The 17068-nt window shown below is 40.0% G+C and overlaps 4 protein-coding genes across 4 annotated transcripts; 1 reads left to right on the forward strand and 3 right to left on the reverse strand.

Annotated features, from left to right (window-relative positions):
• The first annotated feature begins 218 nt into the window (after nt 1-218).
• LOC147797225 (U6 snRNA-associated Sm-like protein LSm2) lies at nt 219-2432 on the forward strand. Its single transcript, XM_087143236.1, has 4 exons — nt 219-348; nt 1115-1182; nt 1410-1500; nt 1612-2432. The coding sequence occupies exons 1-4, from the start codon at nt 346-348 to the stop codon at nt 1735-1737; spliced, it is 288 nt and encodes a 95-aa protein (XP_086999362.1). The 5' UTR covers nt 219-345; the 3' UTR covers nt 1738-2432.
• A 59-nt stretch (nt 2433-2491) lies between these two features.
• On the reverse strand, nt 2492-5197 carry LOC110978367 (uncharacterized). The gene is made up of 3 exons (XM_022233311.2): nt 4927-5197; nt 3699-4413; nt 2492-3125 (listed from the first exon to the last, which is right to left on the reverse strand). Exons 2-3 carry the CDS (start codon nt 4340-4342, stop codon nt 3023-3025), a joined length of 747 nt encoding a protein of 248 aa, XP_022089003.2. The 5' UTR covers nt 4343-4413; nt 4927-5197; the 3' UTR covers nt 2492-3022.
• Nucleotides 5198-5395: 198 nt separating this feature from the next.
• On the reverse strand, nt 5396-9248 carry LOC110978366 (histamine H3 receptor-like). Its single transcript, XM_087143502.1, has 3 exons — nt 8762-9248; nt 7064-8605; nt 5396-6789 (listed from the first exon to the last, which is right to left on the reverse strand). The coding sequence occupies exons 1-2, from the start codon at nt 9035-9037 to the stop codon at nt 7694-7696; spliced, it is 1188 nt and encodes a 395-aa protein (XP_086999628.1). The 5' UTR covers nt 9038-9248; the 3' UTR covers nt 5396-6789; nt 7064-7693.
• A 701-nt stretch (nt 9249-9949) lies between these two features.
• Nucleotides 9950-15525, reverse strand: LOC147797226 (zinc finger MYND domain-containing protein 19-like). The gene is made up of 6 exons (XM_087143230.1): nt 15330-15525; nt 13991-14050; nt 13449-13620; nt 12928-13082; nt 12309-12425; nt 9950-11816 (listed from the first exon to the last, which is right to left on the reverse strand). The coding sequence occupies exons 1-6, from the start codon at nt 15378-15380 to the stop codon at nt 11673-11675; spliced, it is 699 nt and encodes a 232-aa protein (XP_086999356.1). The 5' UTR covers nt 15381-15525; the 3' UTR covers nt 9950-11672.
• Between the last annotated feature and the right edge of the window lie 1543 nt (nt 15526-17068).

Consider the following 17068-nt stretch of genomic DNA (forward strand, 5'->3'; position numbering starts at 1 on the left):
TATTATTAAACACCCAAGTGGGTACCAGGCTATCTAATTTTAAGCTCGTTCAGTAAGTCTAAAAGAGTAAACAGATTCAAAAACCAATACTTTTGATGATAGATAAACATTACAGTTAAATTTATCATTAAATAATAAAAAAGTGAAGTGACTAATTAAAGTAAAATTAAATTGTTAAATTAAATTGTTAACGTTGGGAGACTTGTGTTTTGATTGGAAAGGTCAAAGGATAAACCGTGAAATCAACTCGACTCTTGTCTGCGTGTCGTCTGTACGACGTTTTCAATTTTTACGTTTCGTTCTGAAGACATTGCAGTGTACATAGTTTGTTCACAAAACACAACCATGGTGAGTGTTGTGCTTTTGCTAAAATGATTAGTGCATAAAGTTTTTGTCCTTCTTTGTTTGTAACACTGTTTTTTCCTCCAACCCAGGTTATTAAATCGCAGTGACATTCAGGCTCCGCGCCAGGTCTTACGTACTGTACCAGCAATTGTTGGCGCTGTTATGCCCCAACTATAGCAAAAGTCCCAACTACAGTTTGGACAGTCCCAACTGTAGTGCTGCAATTCGGCTTGCGCAACTATTGTTGACCAATGGCTGTGGGAAATGTCTCAGCATTATCCAAGTCAATGTGTCTCACACTTGACACAATTCATCAAAAATGTGGCACTTAGCCCATGGCATGTAGCCCTATGACCAATGACATGACATTTGTAAACAATATGACTTTGGCACATGCTGGGCACATCATGCACACAGGACCTCTTTGCTGTAGTTGGGCCGGCCAAACTGTAGCACACTAGTTGGGACGGGCCCAACTATAGTTGGGACTGATGCTATAGTTCAGACGTTAGAGCGCTCTTGAGTTTTTTTGTGGGAGGCCTTTCAGTTTCAATCTTCATGTGTCTTTATGGAATTTGAAAATTAAAAAAGATTCAAAAGGCGCACCCTACTTTACAGTAAATAAGTATTTATTTTGTTGAAGTTAACTTTGCAATCTGTAATTTGGACACATTTGACTGTGAGGCTGTGGGCTTTGTTTAACATAGTCAACGAAATGTAATTTCCAAAGTGAATATGCTAATGTTCAATCTATGTCTTCTTTTCACAGCTTTTTTACTCATTTTTCAAATCTCTTGTGGGGAAAGATGTCGTTGTCGAGCTGAAGAATGATCTCAGGTAAAGTTTGAAATTACTGTTCAGATTTGTTTTTAGGCCTATCATAATACAAGTTTATAATTTATTTTTATATCATGTATGTGTTAGTTATGTCATGTATGTGACCAGTTAGTTAGGCTCTAGTTGTAGTGTGACAAGCACATTGTAAGATGTACTGCTGTCCAACTGGGCTGTGTAGTATTCCCATTTACTTGTTATTACCAAATTTGATTTCTCTTATTTTTCAGTATCTGTGGAACGCTACACTCTGTGGACCAGTTCCTGAACATCAAGCTTTCAGATATTAGCGTGACAGACCCAGAGAAATATCCACACATGGTGAGTGATTACTTTACGAAGGGATTTGCAATGAATGTGTTGAATTTACTTTCTCTTCCAGGAACAATCAATTAGAAGTTACATGATTACTTTACAATTGTATCTCCACAGCTTTCAGTCAAGAACTGTTTCATCCGTGGGTCAGTTGTAAGATATGTTCAGTTACCAGCTGATGAGTGCGACACACAGCTTCTTCAAGATGCAGCCAGGAAAGAAGCAGCACAGAGTAAACAGTAGCATCAGCCAGTACATGCCGACCTTGTAAATATGTAGTGTTTTGTGTTTTTATTTGCAGAGTTGATTTCAGATGTTTCACCACAGATGTTGTAAATAGAGTACTCTGTATACCCTCAAAGTTGTACAAGTCCAAAAGATTGTTTGGAAAGTACAGCCATCATACCCAACCTTTTGAATTTATCTATGCTCTTTGTGATTACATAAAGAATGTTGTTTACCAATCTTTCCCAACTAGGACTTGATCAGGGGAAGACTGAGCTTTCCTTTTATTGTCAGAGTTTATTCATTTTATGTTTATTTTAGAATGGATCATGTATGGAGCTATATTTTCCAGAGAATTAAGAAAGATCAGAACATGAAATAAGACGACAAGGGTCTTGAGATTTTGATTTTGAGTGGAAAATACCAAGCATCACATATACAAAGTTTTGTACATAAAATCAACAAACTTGCTTCAACCACTTGTTCCATATTAGCTGTAGTGACCTCATCAGGTGTTCTGCTGTGTCTTTTGAACAAATTTTGTTCAAAATATTAAGCCAATGATAGGATGCGGAGATCTGAAAAGATCAATCTGTTGAAACATATTTGACTTCCAAGTTCCATAACAGGTTTAAGTTCCATAAATCATGACCATAAAAATCAATTGTTTCTGTGGAGTTTATGCTATCAATCTCAGTTCAGTTTAGTTTATTTATTAAAAACTGTCACACAATTTGTATTCATAATCAGCACATGCATGAAAAAGATGCTATTTGAGAAAGACATTTTATATCACAGCAACCTTCAAAAGATACCACTTACACATAAGACAATAGGTTTGTACTGAATAAATAATTATCAAGTACATCATATAATGAAAAGTGTGTTTTAGAAAGTCTGTACCACGGTCTGTGTGATGACAGTTTTCTTTTCTTCAACTTTTCTTCTCTTCTCTAAAGATGAAGTAGGAAAAGTGCAATATGAAAAATTATCAGGTTTATTAATCTAGGTGGCAATCCAAAAATGTGCATTTTACCGATTTACACAAATCTACACAGCATACTGCAAGTATATGTACTGCTAACTCATCTTGCTGGACCTAGATGTAAATCTGAAATCAGAGGAATTGGAGTGGCTTAGCTAAGGCCTTGAATTTTATCCCATCCGACTACTTAAACAAATATTATAATGGAAAGGGCTGTGATCTTCCATGTAGTTAAAAGCAGTATGAAAAAAAACCTGTTTATTGTTTTTTCCATTCCTCACTGTGCCCCAGTGCTGCTATCAGACATTATACCCATGGTCATTTCTTATCACTTTCCAGTTGTGTTAATTCCAAGACATCCCCTTCATCTATGGTCCGCTTCACTGTCTCTCCTCTTGCTGCAAGAATCTCCTCAATATTCCTATAGAAATGACAAAGGATGAATGAAGGAAGCAATTAGTTTCAGTGTACGATAATTCAGGCATGGAATGGCACAAGAAAACACTCCCTTCCCATCCTGACCATGATTAACAAAGGTATGTAGGATTGGTACATTTTGAGCACCACTTTTGCACGGCTTAATTTTCCTGTTCACTGCACAGTTCTTTTTAATTTCTGAGACATTTGAACATCCAATCCTGCAGTCAACAGCAGTATTTTTAACCACAATGTTTCGTCTTTCCACATATTGCAACTCAATGGAACAAGCTCCCCATGTCTATTGTAGAGCCTTTTGACCCCTCAAAGTTCAAGAAAATACCACCTGATTTGATTCTTTTATTTAAGACCTTTGTAAAGGGTTTACCAATTCATCAGTAGTTACATGCACACCTAATTTTTCTGAAAGAAAATCTGCAAAACAGATGTGATTTAGATAAAGTTCATTTTGAAAAAAAATCAATAGTAAGAGTCCAGTTTACTCTAGTTAGTTTGGATCTTTCTGTAGGACTAGGGCAATTGTATAGACATACAGGACAAGAAATCTGCCATATACCTTCCCCCAGCATCAGCAAACCATCCCAAGTTATCTGCAATAAGATGATTCTTGTTGCATCCTGGACACTTCACAATCACCACTCCCTTCTCGTAGCCAATCCTTGAGATGCTCTTCATTGATCTAGTGTCACACACCTTGCAAGTGAAGATGAGATTTAACCTCTCTGAGTCTGGAATCTTCCCCAAGGCAGTCTTTGTCCCAACATCTTTGTTTTCATTTGAATTGTTCTGATCATTGGAGAAGATTCTCAAACCTGTATGAACAGGCCTCATGGCATGTTTTCCTAAAGATGACTGGTCCACTGTTGGTGGCATAACACTGGATATCTGCCAGAAGGGATGGTTTGGCCTCATGGAAGTGAGACCAAAGCACTTGAAGAGATCGCCTTTCAAGAAGTTATGAGCTTTGGGGCAAATGGAGTAACTGGTCCATGTGGATGCATATCCTTGTGTTTGTCTTCCATGAGGGATTGTATTTGTAAGTTTCTTTGGTTTCACTGGTTGGAAACATTGCACAGGTTGTGGTGCAGACAGAGTCCTCATCTGACAAAAGCAGATTTCCTCAGCGAACTTAAAGAATCTTTGTCGGAATAACAGTGGAGAGAATATTCTCACAATAGTTGATGATGGCAGCACTTGCATAATGGCAAAGTAAATCACTGATTCAATGAGATGGAAGTGTAATCAGTGTTATGCAGATCTTTGAATGCAACCTGTAACAGGCAATAGATAATGAAACAGTTGAAAATGTGAACAAAACCTAATTGTTGAAAAATATCAGTTGCTGGTATGAAGCGTATTTATAATTCTCAATGTATTTTTCTTATACTCTCACTCTGTTTTCCCCAATACTTCAGTCAACTGGATGGATTTGCACTGAAATGTAACAAATATCTCTCAGAAGCGTCAAAATACTAGGGGCAAATTTTACTGGTGGATTCCCAACCGGCAAGCTCTTCCCATATTCTACCATACCCCAATTAGTAACGATGCATCACCACGCTCTGGCCTGGGCTCTGGCCGGGCCTACGCGGGCTCTGGAGGCCCGATCCTGCAAGTTGTTACACACAGCCGACATAGCCGAGCCGGTCGGAAACGCTGCGTGCGTGATGAGCTTTCCAGCATGACTCTGGTCTGATGACAGATTCAAGTTTTACGAGCAACTGACCACAATGATCTGAATGCACTGGTTATTATATATCAGTCAATGTTATTCTTAATCTTACCAAGGCAAAAGTGAGATGATCGTCGGCGGCTGGGCGGCGTAGAGCTCTAGGAAAAACCATGTGGTTTTGTATCAATTGCATAGCGCCCTCAAGTGGTCATCACGGTTTAGCCGCAGCGGCATGCGCTGCTTGATATAATACGCAACTGCGATTAAATCGGCTGGGAAACAAGAGACGAGTCTTCGTGCCTCGGTGGAAAGAATCTGCTGTTGAAATGTTCGACTTTACGTTCCTTTGGAAAAAATCACCCAGAGCCAAGGTTAAAATCTTCATTTAGGAGCGGCGTGTTGTGTAAAAAAATGCGGTTGGCAAGGGCCTTGATTGAAGTTCAGGACTACCGCTGCTGTGAAGCCACGAAGCACACATCTTACAAGAATAACCATAGACCTGGCTCCTTCAGGTCTATGGAATATACATGTAGTTAAGGACACGCCTCAAAATAATTGGTGTTGCATAAAACAAGATGCTGTGTTTAATTGTTTCGTCTTTTGCAAAAAACTTAAATAGGCTAACATTTTGTCGCATCAGTAAAATTTAGTACTTTAGATCAAGACAGTTTTTTTCTTTTCTTAGAAAATTATTTTATTGACTAATTCTTAATTCAATACTGCGTACACCGAACACTTCCTGTTGAGTTTTGTATTGGATTAGATTAATTCGTCAGGTTATATCGGGACACTCGAACAAGTTTATGGACGTTTGTGGTAAAAACTAAACTTTTGTTAGTTACTCGCTTTTGTCGATGCGACGGTGTGTAGAGTGTATTCATTCAGTTCGATTTTCCTCAATAAATTCGTATTTTGTTTAAAGAACTTTACGTAATTGCAGTGTTAAATCAAAATAACACTCCGTAAATGTGCATCTGTTTTGCAAACAGAGCTGGCTGTGGTATTTCAATAGGCTTTGAGGTATTTAGAATTTGTTTCTTTTTGATAGTCCCTGTTGCGCCATCAGAGTGAAGGCGAAACCCACTAAGATTTGTTTTACTTGTTCTGAATGCCTTTATGAAGTCCTTACATGGATGTTATAAGAAAGTATACCAGATAAACTAACCCTTCAATAAGAAGGACCATACACATTCGTTTTAGTATCTTTACAAGTTTGTAACGTCGTTGTTCTATGAGAATGACCTCTGACTGTGGGACCAAGTCAACGTGGAGGCGATCGAGATGTTCCCGTAGGCTGTCCACTCGCATCCGGGTGACTTGATTCACCTTCTCTTGCATATAGCATATCAGTTCGACTTGATCGGCTTTGAAGCGCACTTTAGCGGCCCGGGCTTTCAGTGCCTTGAGAGTTTTGCGCCGCTGGACCATGAACCGAGAATGACTCGCATCAATCGCTTCAAGACGTCTTTTTGTGTTCTCCAGCTGAGCTTTCGAATGTTCTACCTCCTCAGATATTGCACTCCGCACAATTTTCAAATTTTCGACCCCTTGCGACTTTGCTTTTAACGCCTTTTCAAGACTTTTAATTTCATCTTGCAGCGATCCTACTTCAGATTCCATTTCTGCCTTTTCTCTCAAGGTATCAGATAAAGTTTGTTTCAAGGATTTCATTTCGTCACAGTGATTTGCCCATTGCTGTTGCATGCTTTTTCGCTGCTCTTGGATCTGTTTGTCCTGTTTATCTTTCTCTCGAAGCAGAAACTGCTTGCGTTCTTGCCAGGCTCGGCATTTTATGAGTGCCACACTCTCCCTTATCTTGAACCTTCTTAGACGTCTGTTGAGGTGGAACATCTGGTCCCGCAGGAAAGCCTCATCTCGGCGTGTCTCCTGAGCTTGTATGGTCATTGATACCAGCTCATTGGCTTGGGCATCTATGTCATGTGTCAAGCCAAGCCGATTGGCCAAAGACGTTTTCCTGTAGAAACATGAAGAGGGAATAAATAAGATAAGGCAAGAATAAACAGATTCTTAGCATCTGGATGCATAACCTGATTAATGTGCTAGAAATATCGAAGCATTAAAAATATGGCTTCCATTCTCCTAAGAAAGCACGGCTACATGCATAATGGGCTTGTTTATTGAATTTGTGACTTCATTATATGTGTGTATATACTTTTCATGTCATCTTACTCCTCTCTTCCCTTCGGACTGAATTCATTCCTCAAGATTGAAAAATCTGCATTTTGCACCTTCTCAGTAAGATGTCATAGATGAGGAAAACCCTTGACTGGTTCGCATAATCCACCAACTTGTCCAAAGAAAGAACCGAAACCAGTAAAAGGAGAACGTCATTCACCCACTGCAGCATGGTCAAAACTCTCGCAGTTTCTCTTAACAACTTGCTTTCATCTCCCCCATCGAGCGAAACTGGAACCAAACAAGTCTCGTACTTAATGTTTTATTTACATTAAAGTGTCATTGACAATCTTGTCCTGTTACCATAATATTAGTTGTCAGGTAACAGAATAGCTTGCGCCTATCTCAGCCAATCCCAGGTCGCGTGCGGACGTACCTACTTTGACGTCACACGCACCGTTTAAAAATCTGATCACGAAACTTGACCGTTGTATGACAAAAGTGTAAGTGTTTAGAATGACTGTTTGAAAGAAAATTACTCAGGCTTTCTCAACACACGTCTTTAGGGGATGCTAGATTTATACCTCAAACTATACAGAGCGATAAACTGAAAGAGTATCTTAAAGGGTTATCGCCATTTTCCCATCAACGAAGGCAATTCTATGTATCGCGTGAATTGTGAAGTTGAAATCACTTTCAGCACATTAAGTTTTGTTTGTAAACGGTTTAAACAGATAGGTCGATCAGCTGCCTCGTCTCAAGATCCTTCGCCATCCAAGGAATCGAACAAAGTTCCTCCTGAATCGACTGTTTGTGATGGCATACAGAAAAGGATTGACAGTAGAGTTACACCACAACAAATAGTTGACTATCTCCCAGGCAGGATCCCCAACGCAGCCCTGACAGATGGTGTTCCATGCAGCTGTGATGTGGTACGGAAGCCAGCAGATGACAAAGACGCTGACAAGAACTGCAAGGGTTATGGCTGCCTTCCTGTGCTTTTTAAATTCCTTGCGCGTCACGATTTGGACCCCGTTATCCGATTTCCGACCTTTTCTGAGTGTTGGGCCGTTGTCACTACATTTTGTTTCAGTGCCTAATGGCATCTGCTGATGAGAAAATGTTGAGGTGTTTATGGCCGTCATCTCGCAGTATGACGCTGGATTGCCATGGAATGTCGCACTATTGTCTTCTGCGATTGCTTGGTACACCTTTGTATCTGAGTGTATCTCGGATGTTTGACGAATGTTTCTGTCATCCAGAAATGGGTTACTTGACGTCACGGCAGTCCTTCCTTTAGTATTGAGTCGCACTTTATACAGTTTTTCCAAATACATTGCGTCACCAATATTCTGCTCTTCACACGCGCAGCTCACTTCCATAACACGCACCTGCTTTCTTTGGAAAGCTCTCGTCCTTCGTTTTATTTCAGTGTAAACGATTAAATTTAAATAAGTTATGACTGTTAACGGGAAAACGAATGCAAGAAGAATCTGTACAATAATAAAATACACATTCATCAGTGCTTCAAGTTCACAATCCTCGAGAAAGTCAAAAGGACTTTCTTCTGTCAATGGAGCCCATGCAAGTGCCACAAACGTGTAGTAAATGACGGTGGTAATCCATGCCGGAATGATCATTGCAAGAATCTTGTTCTTCGATAGAAAAGAGCGATACTTGGAGGTCTTTGTGACCATCCAGTAACGATCCAAGCTGATGAACATGATGCTGAGGACTGACATGTGAGCTACAGAAAAGTCGAGTATGAGCCAGGCTTTGCAGAACGTTTCGCCGAAGCTCTAGCGCCCTACGTTAACCCAGTGCGTGTTGAAGGGCAATACGGCAAAGCCAATCGTAAGGTCACAAACGGAGAGGTTCAAGATGAACCAGTTGCCAAGTACAGCTCTGATGCGACGGTCTAAGATAAAGGCAACGATGACCATAATGTTGCCAGTGATCGTGATGCAAATGATCAGGCCAACAACGAGAGAAATACATACTGTCCGGAGGGAGGTTAAAGGGGCTGAAATGTGCTCAATATCTAAGTCGCTGGTGTTGAAAACTTCGGAAGAGAAACTTATGGCCATCTTCGCAGCTTGTCAGTTGAATAGGATGGACAGTTATTTAACAACCGGTGGCTGGAAAGATAATGTCGAACAATTCTTCACAAATGTGTGATGGTTGCACCACGAAGCATGAACCTGGTTCTGTGGTCGCACGAACAGCTGATGGTTAATTAGGACACACACACCCTCTTGGTTGTCGTCGTTGTTTGTACAGCTAATCAGTCCATTTGGCCGGGAGGAAAGGTTGGAAAAATTCGTTCTGTCTCCAAACGACACACAACTAGACTGCTATGTGCAGAGTTGGAGATTAATATCCACTGATTGCTAGTGTCTTTAATCCTGGCAAACATGCATGAACCAAAATTTGCATAATGGACTTGTTTGATCTTGGATTAGGCCAAGAAAATACCTACATTTTGTTGTTAATCGTTTAAATTAACTTTGTCTTCACCAGACGGAGGGAGGAAAATGCAACCAAGGCATTCTGCTTAGTAACAATCCTAATTGCAAAGGGTCTGGAAACACCACACACTACACCCATACCTGTTTCACATACAAAGTGTGGACATTCCTTTGTTCTCCTGTGGTTAAGAAAACTTGGAGAAAAATGTTGTCAGTGAATTAAGTGGCAACTGGTATTTTCTTCTTTTAACCAATAGTTCACATCCTGCACCATGTTTCAGTAATTATAATCAGTCTCTCCATTTTTACCGTACCTGCCATACTGTCAACTTGATGTCCTCCATTCAAGACGTTTAATAGTTCATATATCTCTTCCAATGGGATTCAAGTTCTTCAAAAATACAACGGGTATGCTTCCTGTAAGTCTGGAATTAATTTCATCCCAATGCAGCAAGCTGTCAGTAATTTTAACATGACTTTTCGGTTAACAAAAGCTCACACTATTAAAATAAAACATTCTTTTGCAAGCAATTATGTATAAATCCTGAAATTAGTTTTTATTCACCTGTTCTCAATAACTCAGTGATTCATTCACAAGATGCATTCCAACACTCTTACTGTTCTATTTACAATTTTTACAGTATTACCCAAATGCCAGACCTTTTATCAAAGGAAGTCTCGAATACACACTGACCCAAGAGAGATGATGCGTGCCAGCAAATACACCATCTCAAGTATGAAAATGCCAAGTTTCTTTCTCGAAACTTTGCACGATATTTATCAGCACATTTAGTTCGACCACGAAATCATGTTTAACCCTCCAATGCAAATGTGAAAGAATGTGTCTCATCCATCAAAATCAGTTAAGTGGTTGTTCTGGACTGTTAGAAATATAGTGCACATAGGAAATGTGTTGACTGGATTAACTAAACTAAACTAACTGCTCCAGTATTTAAATAAAGACGTGTGTCCAAAACATATTCCTAAGTGTCTTTAGAATTATTCTGCAGTATGATTCTGATAACCCTTATCCTGAGCAGGTTTTGATATTTATCTGACAGTGACAAGCAATCCAAAGTAAACTGTGTTCATGATCACATACAAGAACATTCCTGAAAATCACGATGTCTGCATGATCACATACGAGAGCATTCCTGAAATCATGATGTCTTCATGATCACATACATGAGCATTCCTGAAGATCATCATGAAAAATATTTGACTCCAAAAGAGTAGCAAAAAGCTACAGAATGTCTGAGTATCTGCCATGATGTCTGAAAAAAAACAAACAACTGCTGAAAGACATTTTTTACAAAGAATCTTCTTGAATCTTCCGAACTCAGCTTTCCTTTCAACGGACATGAAACCTCTTGTAGACTAAGTCTGAAATCTAGCCTTCTCAGTTCTGGTGGATTTTGACGGATGTGGGATTAACACTGACAATTCAACGACTCTAAGAATGTGAAGCACTCAATAAAGATGTATCTATATACAATACTTACAGGCAGTGATGGTGCTCTTACCATACAAATGTATTCAAACTTGGCTTAATTTTGTCCAATAAAGGTAATATTTTCCAAAGGGATCTGGATCAATTTGTTTATGTATTGCGGGCAATAAAACATCTGATTTCAGTGGAACAAGCAATGTTTCGGGAAAATGTAATGTAATTCTGAGCGCAAAATATGCTGACCACCGTTTGTTTTTACATACAAAATAGCCTGTAAAACTGTAATACCATGCATTTCCGCCGACATGTATATGTATGACAGTGTCATCAAGAGCACAGACAGGTAATGTGATACACCTGACCATTAAAGTCAGGGACTAATTGAGCAAAACTTTGAGGTCCAAAATGCCCCCCCACCAGAGACCTCTTGGAACTCACCGAGCTGTTGCACTGAGGATCACTATTGTTAAATACATGAATTGCCAGATAGCTGTCTGACTCCAAACCAGCTGGACTCAATCTTCATGCCAAGTGAAATTCAATATCAACAACAGCTGCCATGTCACACTTCTGCAATTTCTTTGACACGGTTTCAAACAATTTCAATAATGGGCATACGTTTTGTTTAATGCTACAGGATTTAAATAAATCTTTGATTCCACACTTCCGACTTACTGTCAAGCATGTCAGGACCCTGTATGACCAACTTCTAAACTCCTTCCAAAAGAAAACCAACTTGCAAATTTGACATCAGTGGGGACATTTTATATATATATATAATACATCTCTGTGCAATGCTTGTCATTAGCGATCAGGTGGTCGCTCATAGGGTTTGGATTTCTTCCGTTCCCTGCAGCGTTTCTTATGAAGGGACCAGTCTCTTTGTTGGCAAGTTGTACCACAGTAACGCACCTCTTGACAGCGACCACAGATGCTGAATTCCCGCAGCTGTAACAGAGGGATGGCAAAGCAACATTAAGCAACAAGCTGACATGTTACAAAAACTGGCATCATGCTCAAAAACATTTTTGAGGAACTGTGCATAATTAAGACAGGTGCACAATTACACTCTGCAGATAGCACTTTCATCCCTTCAGTTACTCATGATTCAGTGAACAGCAACGGGATTTGTGCTAATTCCACTGCAAAACTTATTTATGACTTGAGTCAACTGTTAAACACTTTATGCATGTCACTGATGTTAGTATGATGCTGTGTCCACGTCATGGCTGTGGTTGGCATTAACAATGTGCCTACGGAAAGCCACAGGCTAGTGACTGTAGCCACTTCCTATGGATATGTGTGTTACTCCAAGCCCTAGTCAGCTGATTCATGTACAGCCTTAATGCCCTCACTTGGGTCTCACAGCTTCACACAGCGCCCTCAACCAATCCCATACACACCTAATCCATGCATCATTTCCTTGCGGACTGCACATACCTCTGATTCTATTTTTGTACAGGGTGGGTAGTGGCATTCGTAGTACGTGGTGCTCTCATCTTCACCCTCGATAATCTCACCATTGGCATTGTAATAATGGTGCAACACAGAAGGAACCTATCCAAAACCAAAGACAGCAATGATTTGAGATATCTGCTGTTGTGCGGTTCTTCTTCCAAAGACACAGTTCCTTACATAGTGCATTCTCAAGCCTCAACCATGCAAAGCTTCAAATCTGAACTGTCAATGTTTGTCTTTGAAACCAGATTGCTTACCTAGTAGCTCATGAAGGGGACAGCCTCCCCTCCCAGTTTTTTAATTTTTGTCTAAATTATTTCAATTTTTCATGCGACTACTTGTTTGTCCTTTCTTCTTTAGCTATCAGCTGGTTATTAATAATTATAAGGAGAACGTTTCATCCAAAGATGGAACAGAAGTTTCCATTGCAAAGAAATTCGAATTTGATCTGCATCCTGCACGCCCGCTTCAAGAGCTGAATTTGCCTTGTGCTTTATTGCAATCCTGTTCCCCTCAGCAGAATGATTCTAGCCAAGCAACAATTACTCAGTTTATGTTCCTAAGCCAATTACTAGACGATGAATGCATCATCTGTTATTACCTCTTCGAAAGAATCTGTTGGAAGTTGTTGTATTGCTATCCAATAAAGGCTGTGTTCCTGCAGCTCAGCACCTTGTAAGACCCTGGGCGAGTCAGCTGATGAGGAATTTGAAGACGGATTGACGGCAGTGAGTTGAAGGTTGTCTAAGCGATTATCTGTTTTGAAAACAAAACCAGACATTTATAAATGAATACTGGCATATGACAAACAGAATTATATCAAATGTGAAATATTATATACAATGAGTGCGCAACTGTCTCCAAAACAGACTTCTGTACAAATGGCATCACACTCTGCTTACAAGTGACTTTTTCTCTTTGGGGTTCCACAATCCACTGAGTTCCTTAGGAAAGCACGTACGTAAACAAAATGTGACATCATCAGTACAGAGGCCTCTTGCATATCTTCACACTGAAACAATGGCAGATCGTTTAAGAAAGAAGATGTCTGCACAAATAATGGCAATGTGATGACTAGAGTTACCACTAGCCTTGTCTCTCTGGTAACCAAGGCCCACATACCTACTGACACCCCATTCTTGTGCTTAACCCTAAGTCCTGCTGGAATCAGTCCGTGATGCCTCTCCCAAAGAAGATCATGGAGGTAGCAGCCAGAATTACGTCCCTTCTGGATGTCAAAGGTGTAGGCAAAGACACTAGCACCATTCCCGTCCTTGCATACATCAACCCGAGCCTGAAATTTCAGGGGCAATCATTCAATAAATTGCCTGGTAAGGGCTTACAGAAGTTATATGTATTTTGTATTGTGTCTTGCACCAGAGAGTGAGATTTGGAGCATGTTTGTTCAGGTCATTTGGTCAAAACTATCGCGATTAATGATGTAGATACTGTCAATAGTTTCGGGATGTTTAGTGTTAATTAATAAATGTATGAGCTATCAAATGCAGTCTGAATCTTTGTCTTTGTTCTTACTGGCCTTTATGTGACAAAATTATTAAGAGAATTGCTAACTGAGGTGATAGACATGTTTTAAGCACAAATTCTAGTATGCACAAGTAGGCTCTCAGTTAACTGGGTATAGGCCTACTCTGAGATTACTGTACCTCAAATGCATAGCGTTCAACAAGAGAGATGTCTTGCTCATCTAGCAGCGAGTATTTCATCTACAAAATACGAATGATCAACGTAACGGCCGAGTTAACACCACAGTTAAATCAGTTATGTCACTCACAGTGCAATCGTGACAATGTTCATGTTGTCACTGTCCGCTGACTGCTTTTAATGTTGAAAAAGAAAAACAAAATGCTGTAGCATTACCCTTTGATGATAAGGCCAAAGCGCATGGGCCCAATCATGCACAAATGAAGTCAATTCCCCTCACCCAATTGTCACTTAAGATGCTTAAAGTTAATTAAAACGAAGTGGCTACTGTTACCGCAGTCGTAACGTATTTCTCATTTTCTATCGTTATGGCAGTGAACTGCGTAAGTGCGATGATGTAGCTGATCATCATGGCTTTCTATTTTAAATGCCGTGACTGTTGTTACGGCAGCTGTAACGCATCTCCCATTTTCTATAGTTACGGCACTGCAACTGCGCAAGCGTGCCAACTTAAGCGTAGTTTTCGGACTTTATTTCCCTTTAAAAAATCCTGCAAAGCCTCCGATGAGAAAAGAAAAAGATTCCTGTTTAGGCCTATACAATAAGAAACCAACATAAAAAAACAATTATGGTATAAAACCTGAAATTTAGGCGAAAAAAATAGAATGATCCAAGCGCGGATTCAAACTCACACACAGTTCAAAATCTTCCACCTTGACCACTCGACCACAAGTAGCATTAAGCCATCCAGGTAATTTTAAAATATATAAACTGTCGTGATGATTAGCAACGTCATCGCACTTGCGCAGTTCAGTGCCGTAACAATAGAAAATGGGAAATGTGTCACGGCTGCCGCAACAACAGCCACGGCATAATTAAAATGTTAATAATATTTGAAGTGACGATAGCTTGGATAACATACATTTGTATTTTAAACATTAAACCAAGCCTAATTTGTCTCAGTTCAGAAGTTAGACCATGGAGGTAGGTAGGCCAACATAGTCAATAGAACATCATATGGCAAAAGCCTACTCCAGACTGTCATGTGTAGTGTTAATTCTGAATACTACACTCTGACACTAGCCTATCACGTTCTTTTGCCGAGATAAAAAGAACTCCTCAGGTTCCACGCAAGCCGAAACATCTCTGTTCATAACGCAAAAAATTCAGCAATCAATATATGATGCATGCCACCATAGTACCTGGAGGAGAAAAAGAATTTGCGTTACATTTGACGATGCCCTTTAATTTACCTATTCCTAGTAGTAACGTTTGTTAGGGGCCTACTGTGAGATGACTGAAACAATAAAGAACAGAGGGCGTCGGTCCCTAAAATCTTACCTTTCCTGCCGCCCGACCAAGCCGGACAATCCCTAGTTTGAAAGCAGACATCTGTCTGCCCACACCTACAAGTTATGTCTCGCGTGTAACGAGGAAAACCTGATTTAGAGGACCGAATAAATCCAACGATCAGTCGGATGTCCTAAATTTTGTGAGACGGCATGGTCGATTGTTGTGATCTGGTCGCCGACTACAAAACAGACCAGCGATTGCATTAAGTCAGTGCGGTAATTGAGTCTGGTTCCAGGCTATTCGTCCAGGGTGAGCACGTGTCATTTAGCGGGCAAGCATTCGCCAATCAAAATAAAGTGGGCGGCCTTTAATGCAGTCTGGTGCCTGTATCACAAAGAGTCCAAATTTCCATGAAGTAATACAAGGCTCTGGACTGAGTGGGTGTCAAGTGCGAACCCCCCATCCCCAGGTATACTGTCTTGCAGCTTGCTGGCTTTACAACGCTGTACATTTGGCACAAATTAATGTTTCCATCCAACTTTTACTTTTTAGACAATGTTCTCAAACATTGCTTATACCGGAAATTGTACGGCTGCCAAAATTAATAAAAAGTTTATGCTTGGTCAGTAGTATTTTTCTTGTCAAAGTGGACGTGCCGTTTACTCCATTGTTAGAGCATCTGTTCCTTACTCAATACTATGGTGTGAGCAAATGGGAATCACTTTCATTTAGAATTTTGCAGTAGTATGTGTTCTTATTTGAAAGGATTGTTGTTCTTATTTGATTTTATTTTTGTTTCTTCGCATCAACAACACTGAATACCTTGTGACTTACCCTTTTGGTTTTGTATGTCAGCCATCATATAGTGTGGAAAGCCACTTGTAGACAAAAAGTGCAGCCGGACCGTGAATGGCCTGTAAGAAATCGCCAATGCTCAACCAACACCACCCCCCAATATCCCTGATCATGGCAAATCTTCTTCAAGTTGATGACAACCTGGCAATCTTGGGCTGGGTAACTGTAGTTATAATGTGTACCCAGTGCCCTCCCCTTGTTACGCTTAACATTTTATCACCCCATTGGCGTTTATAATTCACCACCCCACATCATCATCGTCCATCTACTGTCTTTCACATCAATCGTCGCCAAAGTTTTATATTCAATTTGTACTTTTGGTTGGAAAGATGTTAATTTTATATTACGTGCTTTGCCCTTACCCAACGTATATATTTTTAAACACAGTATACTCAGTGCTTGTCCGAGAGCTTGCGTAACAATTCACAAGCTTACTCGAACCCACGACCTGCTTACTAGTGCAGACGTCTTAACTACTCGACCACCGTAATATAAAATTAACATCTCCCCAACGCAACTTGAAAATAGTTCGCAGTACCCGCTGCTACACCTGAGTCCGGCGGACCGACCAGCCGACCCCGGCTAGCTCGGTGGTTAAAACCCTATATGGAGGCATCTGGTGGTTTTTGAGAATTAGTTTTTGCTAATTAGTTGAGTTAAAAAAGAATTTAAGGCCAACTGCAATCACCTTCCATCTAATCCTACCTCTGTTCATGCCAAACAGCCTGGTTTTGTCACCATAAAGGCTGGGGTTGTTACTGCTCAGTGTTTTTAGTTTACACTTTTCTTTATTGCGTTTTTTGTCATATAAGTTCAAAACCCGTCAGCCAGATCTTGTACTTATTATTGATCGTTACTTTTTGGTTGACAATTCTATTTATTTTTGAATAAATGCATGTAAACTTCACTTTGTTTTCAAATTGTTCTATTAC

Source organism: Acanthaster planci, linkage group LG11, assembly GCF_054643075.1.
Source record: "Acanthaster planci isolate LZ-2023a linkage group LG11, COTS_SCS, whole genome shotgun sequence".
Lineage (NCBI taxonomy): Eukaryota > Metazoa > Echinodermata > Asteroidea > Valvatida > Acanthasteridae > Acanthaster > Acanthaster planci.

Excerpts from the sequence above, each read along its gene's own strand:
- LOC147797225 (XM_087143236.1), top strand. Across the intron at positions 1,183-1,409 it reads GAGCTGAAGAATGATCTCAG|TATCTGTGGAACGCTACACT; the intron begins GTAAAGTTTGAA and ends CTTATTTTTCAG. Across the intron at positions 1,501-1,611 it reads CAGAGAAATATCCACACATG|CTTTCAGTCAAGAACTGTTT; the intron begins GTGAGTGATTAC and ends GTATCTCCACAG.
- LOC110978367 (XM_022233311.2), bottom strand. The coding sequence starts at position 4,342 with ATGCAAGTGCTGCCATCATCAACTATTGTGAGAATATTCTCTCCACTG. Across the intron at positions 3,126-3,698 it reads TTTGCTGATGCTGGGGGAAG|GAATATTGAGGAGATTCTTG; the intron begins GTATATGGCAGA and ends TCATTTCTATAG.
- LOC110978366 (XM_087143502.1), bottom strand. The coding sequence starts at position 9,037 with ATGGCCATAAGTTTCTCTTCCGAAGTTTTCAACACCAGCGACTTAGAT. Across the intron at positions 8,606-8,761 it reads TCAACACGCACTGGGTTAAC|AACAAGATTCTTGCAATGAT; the intron begins GTAGGGCGCTAG and ends TTTCTATCGAAG.
- LOC147797226 (XM_087143230.1), bottom strand. The coding sequence starts at position 15,380 with ATGTCTGCTTTCAAACTAGGGATTGTCCGGCTTGGTCGGGCGGCAGGA. Across the intron at positions 13,621-13,990 it reads TTGAACGCTATGCATTTGAG|GCTCGGGTTGATGTATGCAA; the intron begins GTACAGTAATCT and ends CTGAAATTTCAG. Across the intron at positions 13,083-13,448 it reads CAAGAATGGGGTGTCAGTAG|ATAATCGCTTAGACAACCTT; the intron begins GTATGTGGGCCT and ends TTTTCAAAACAG.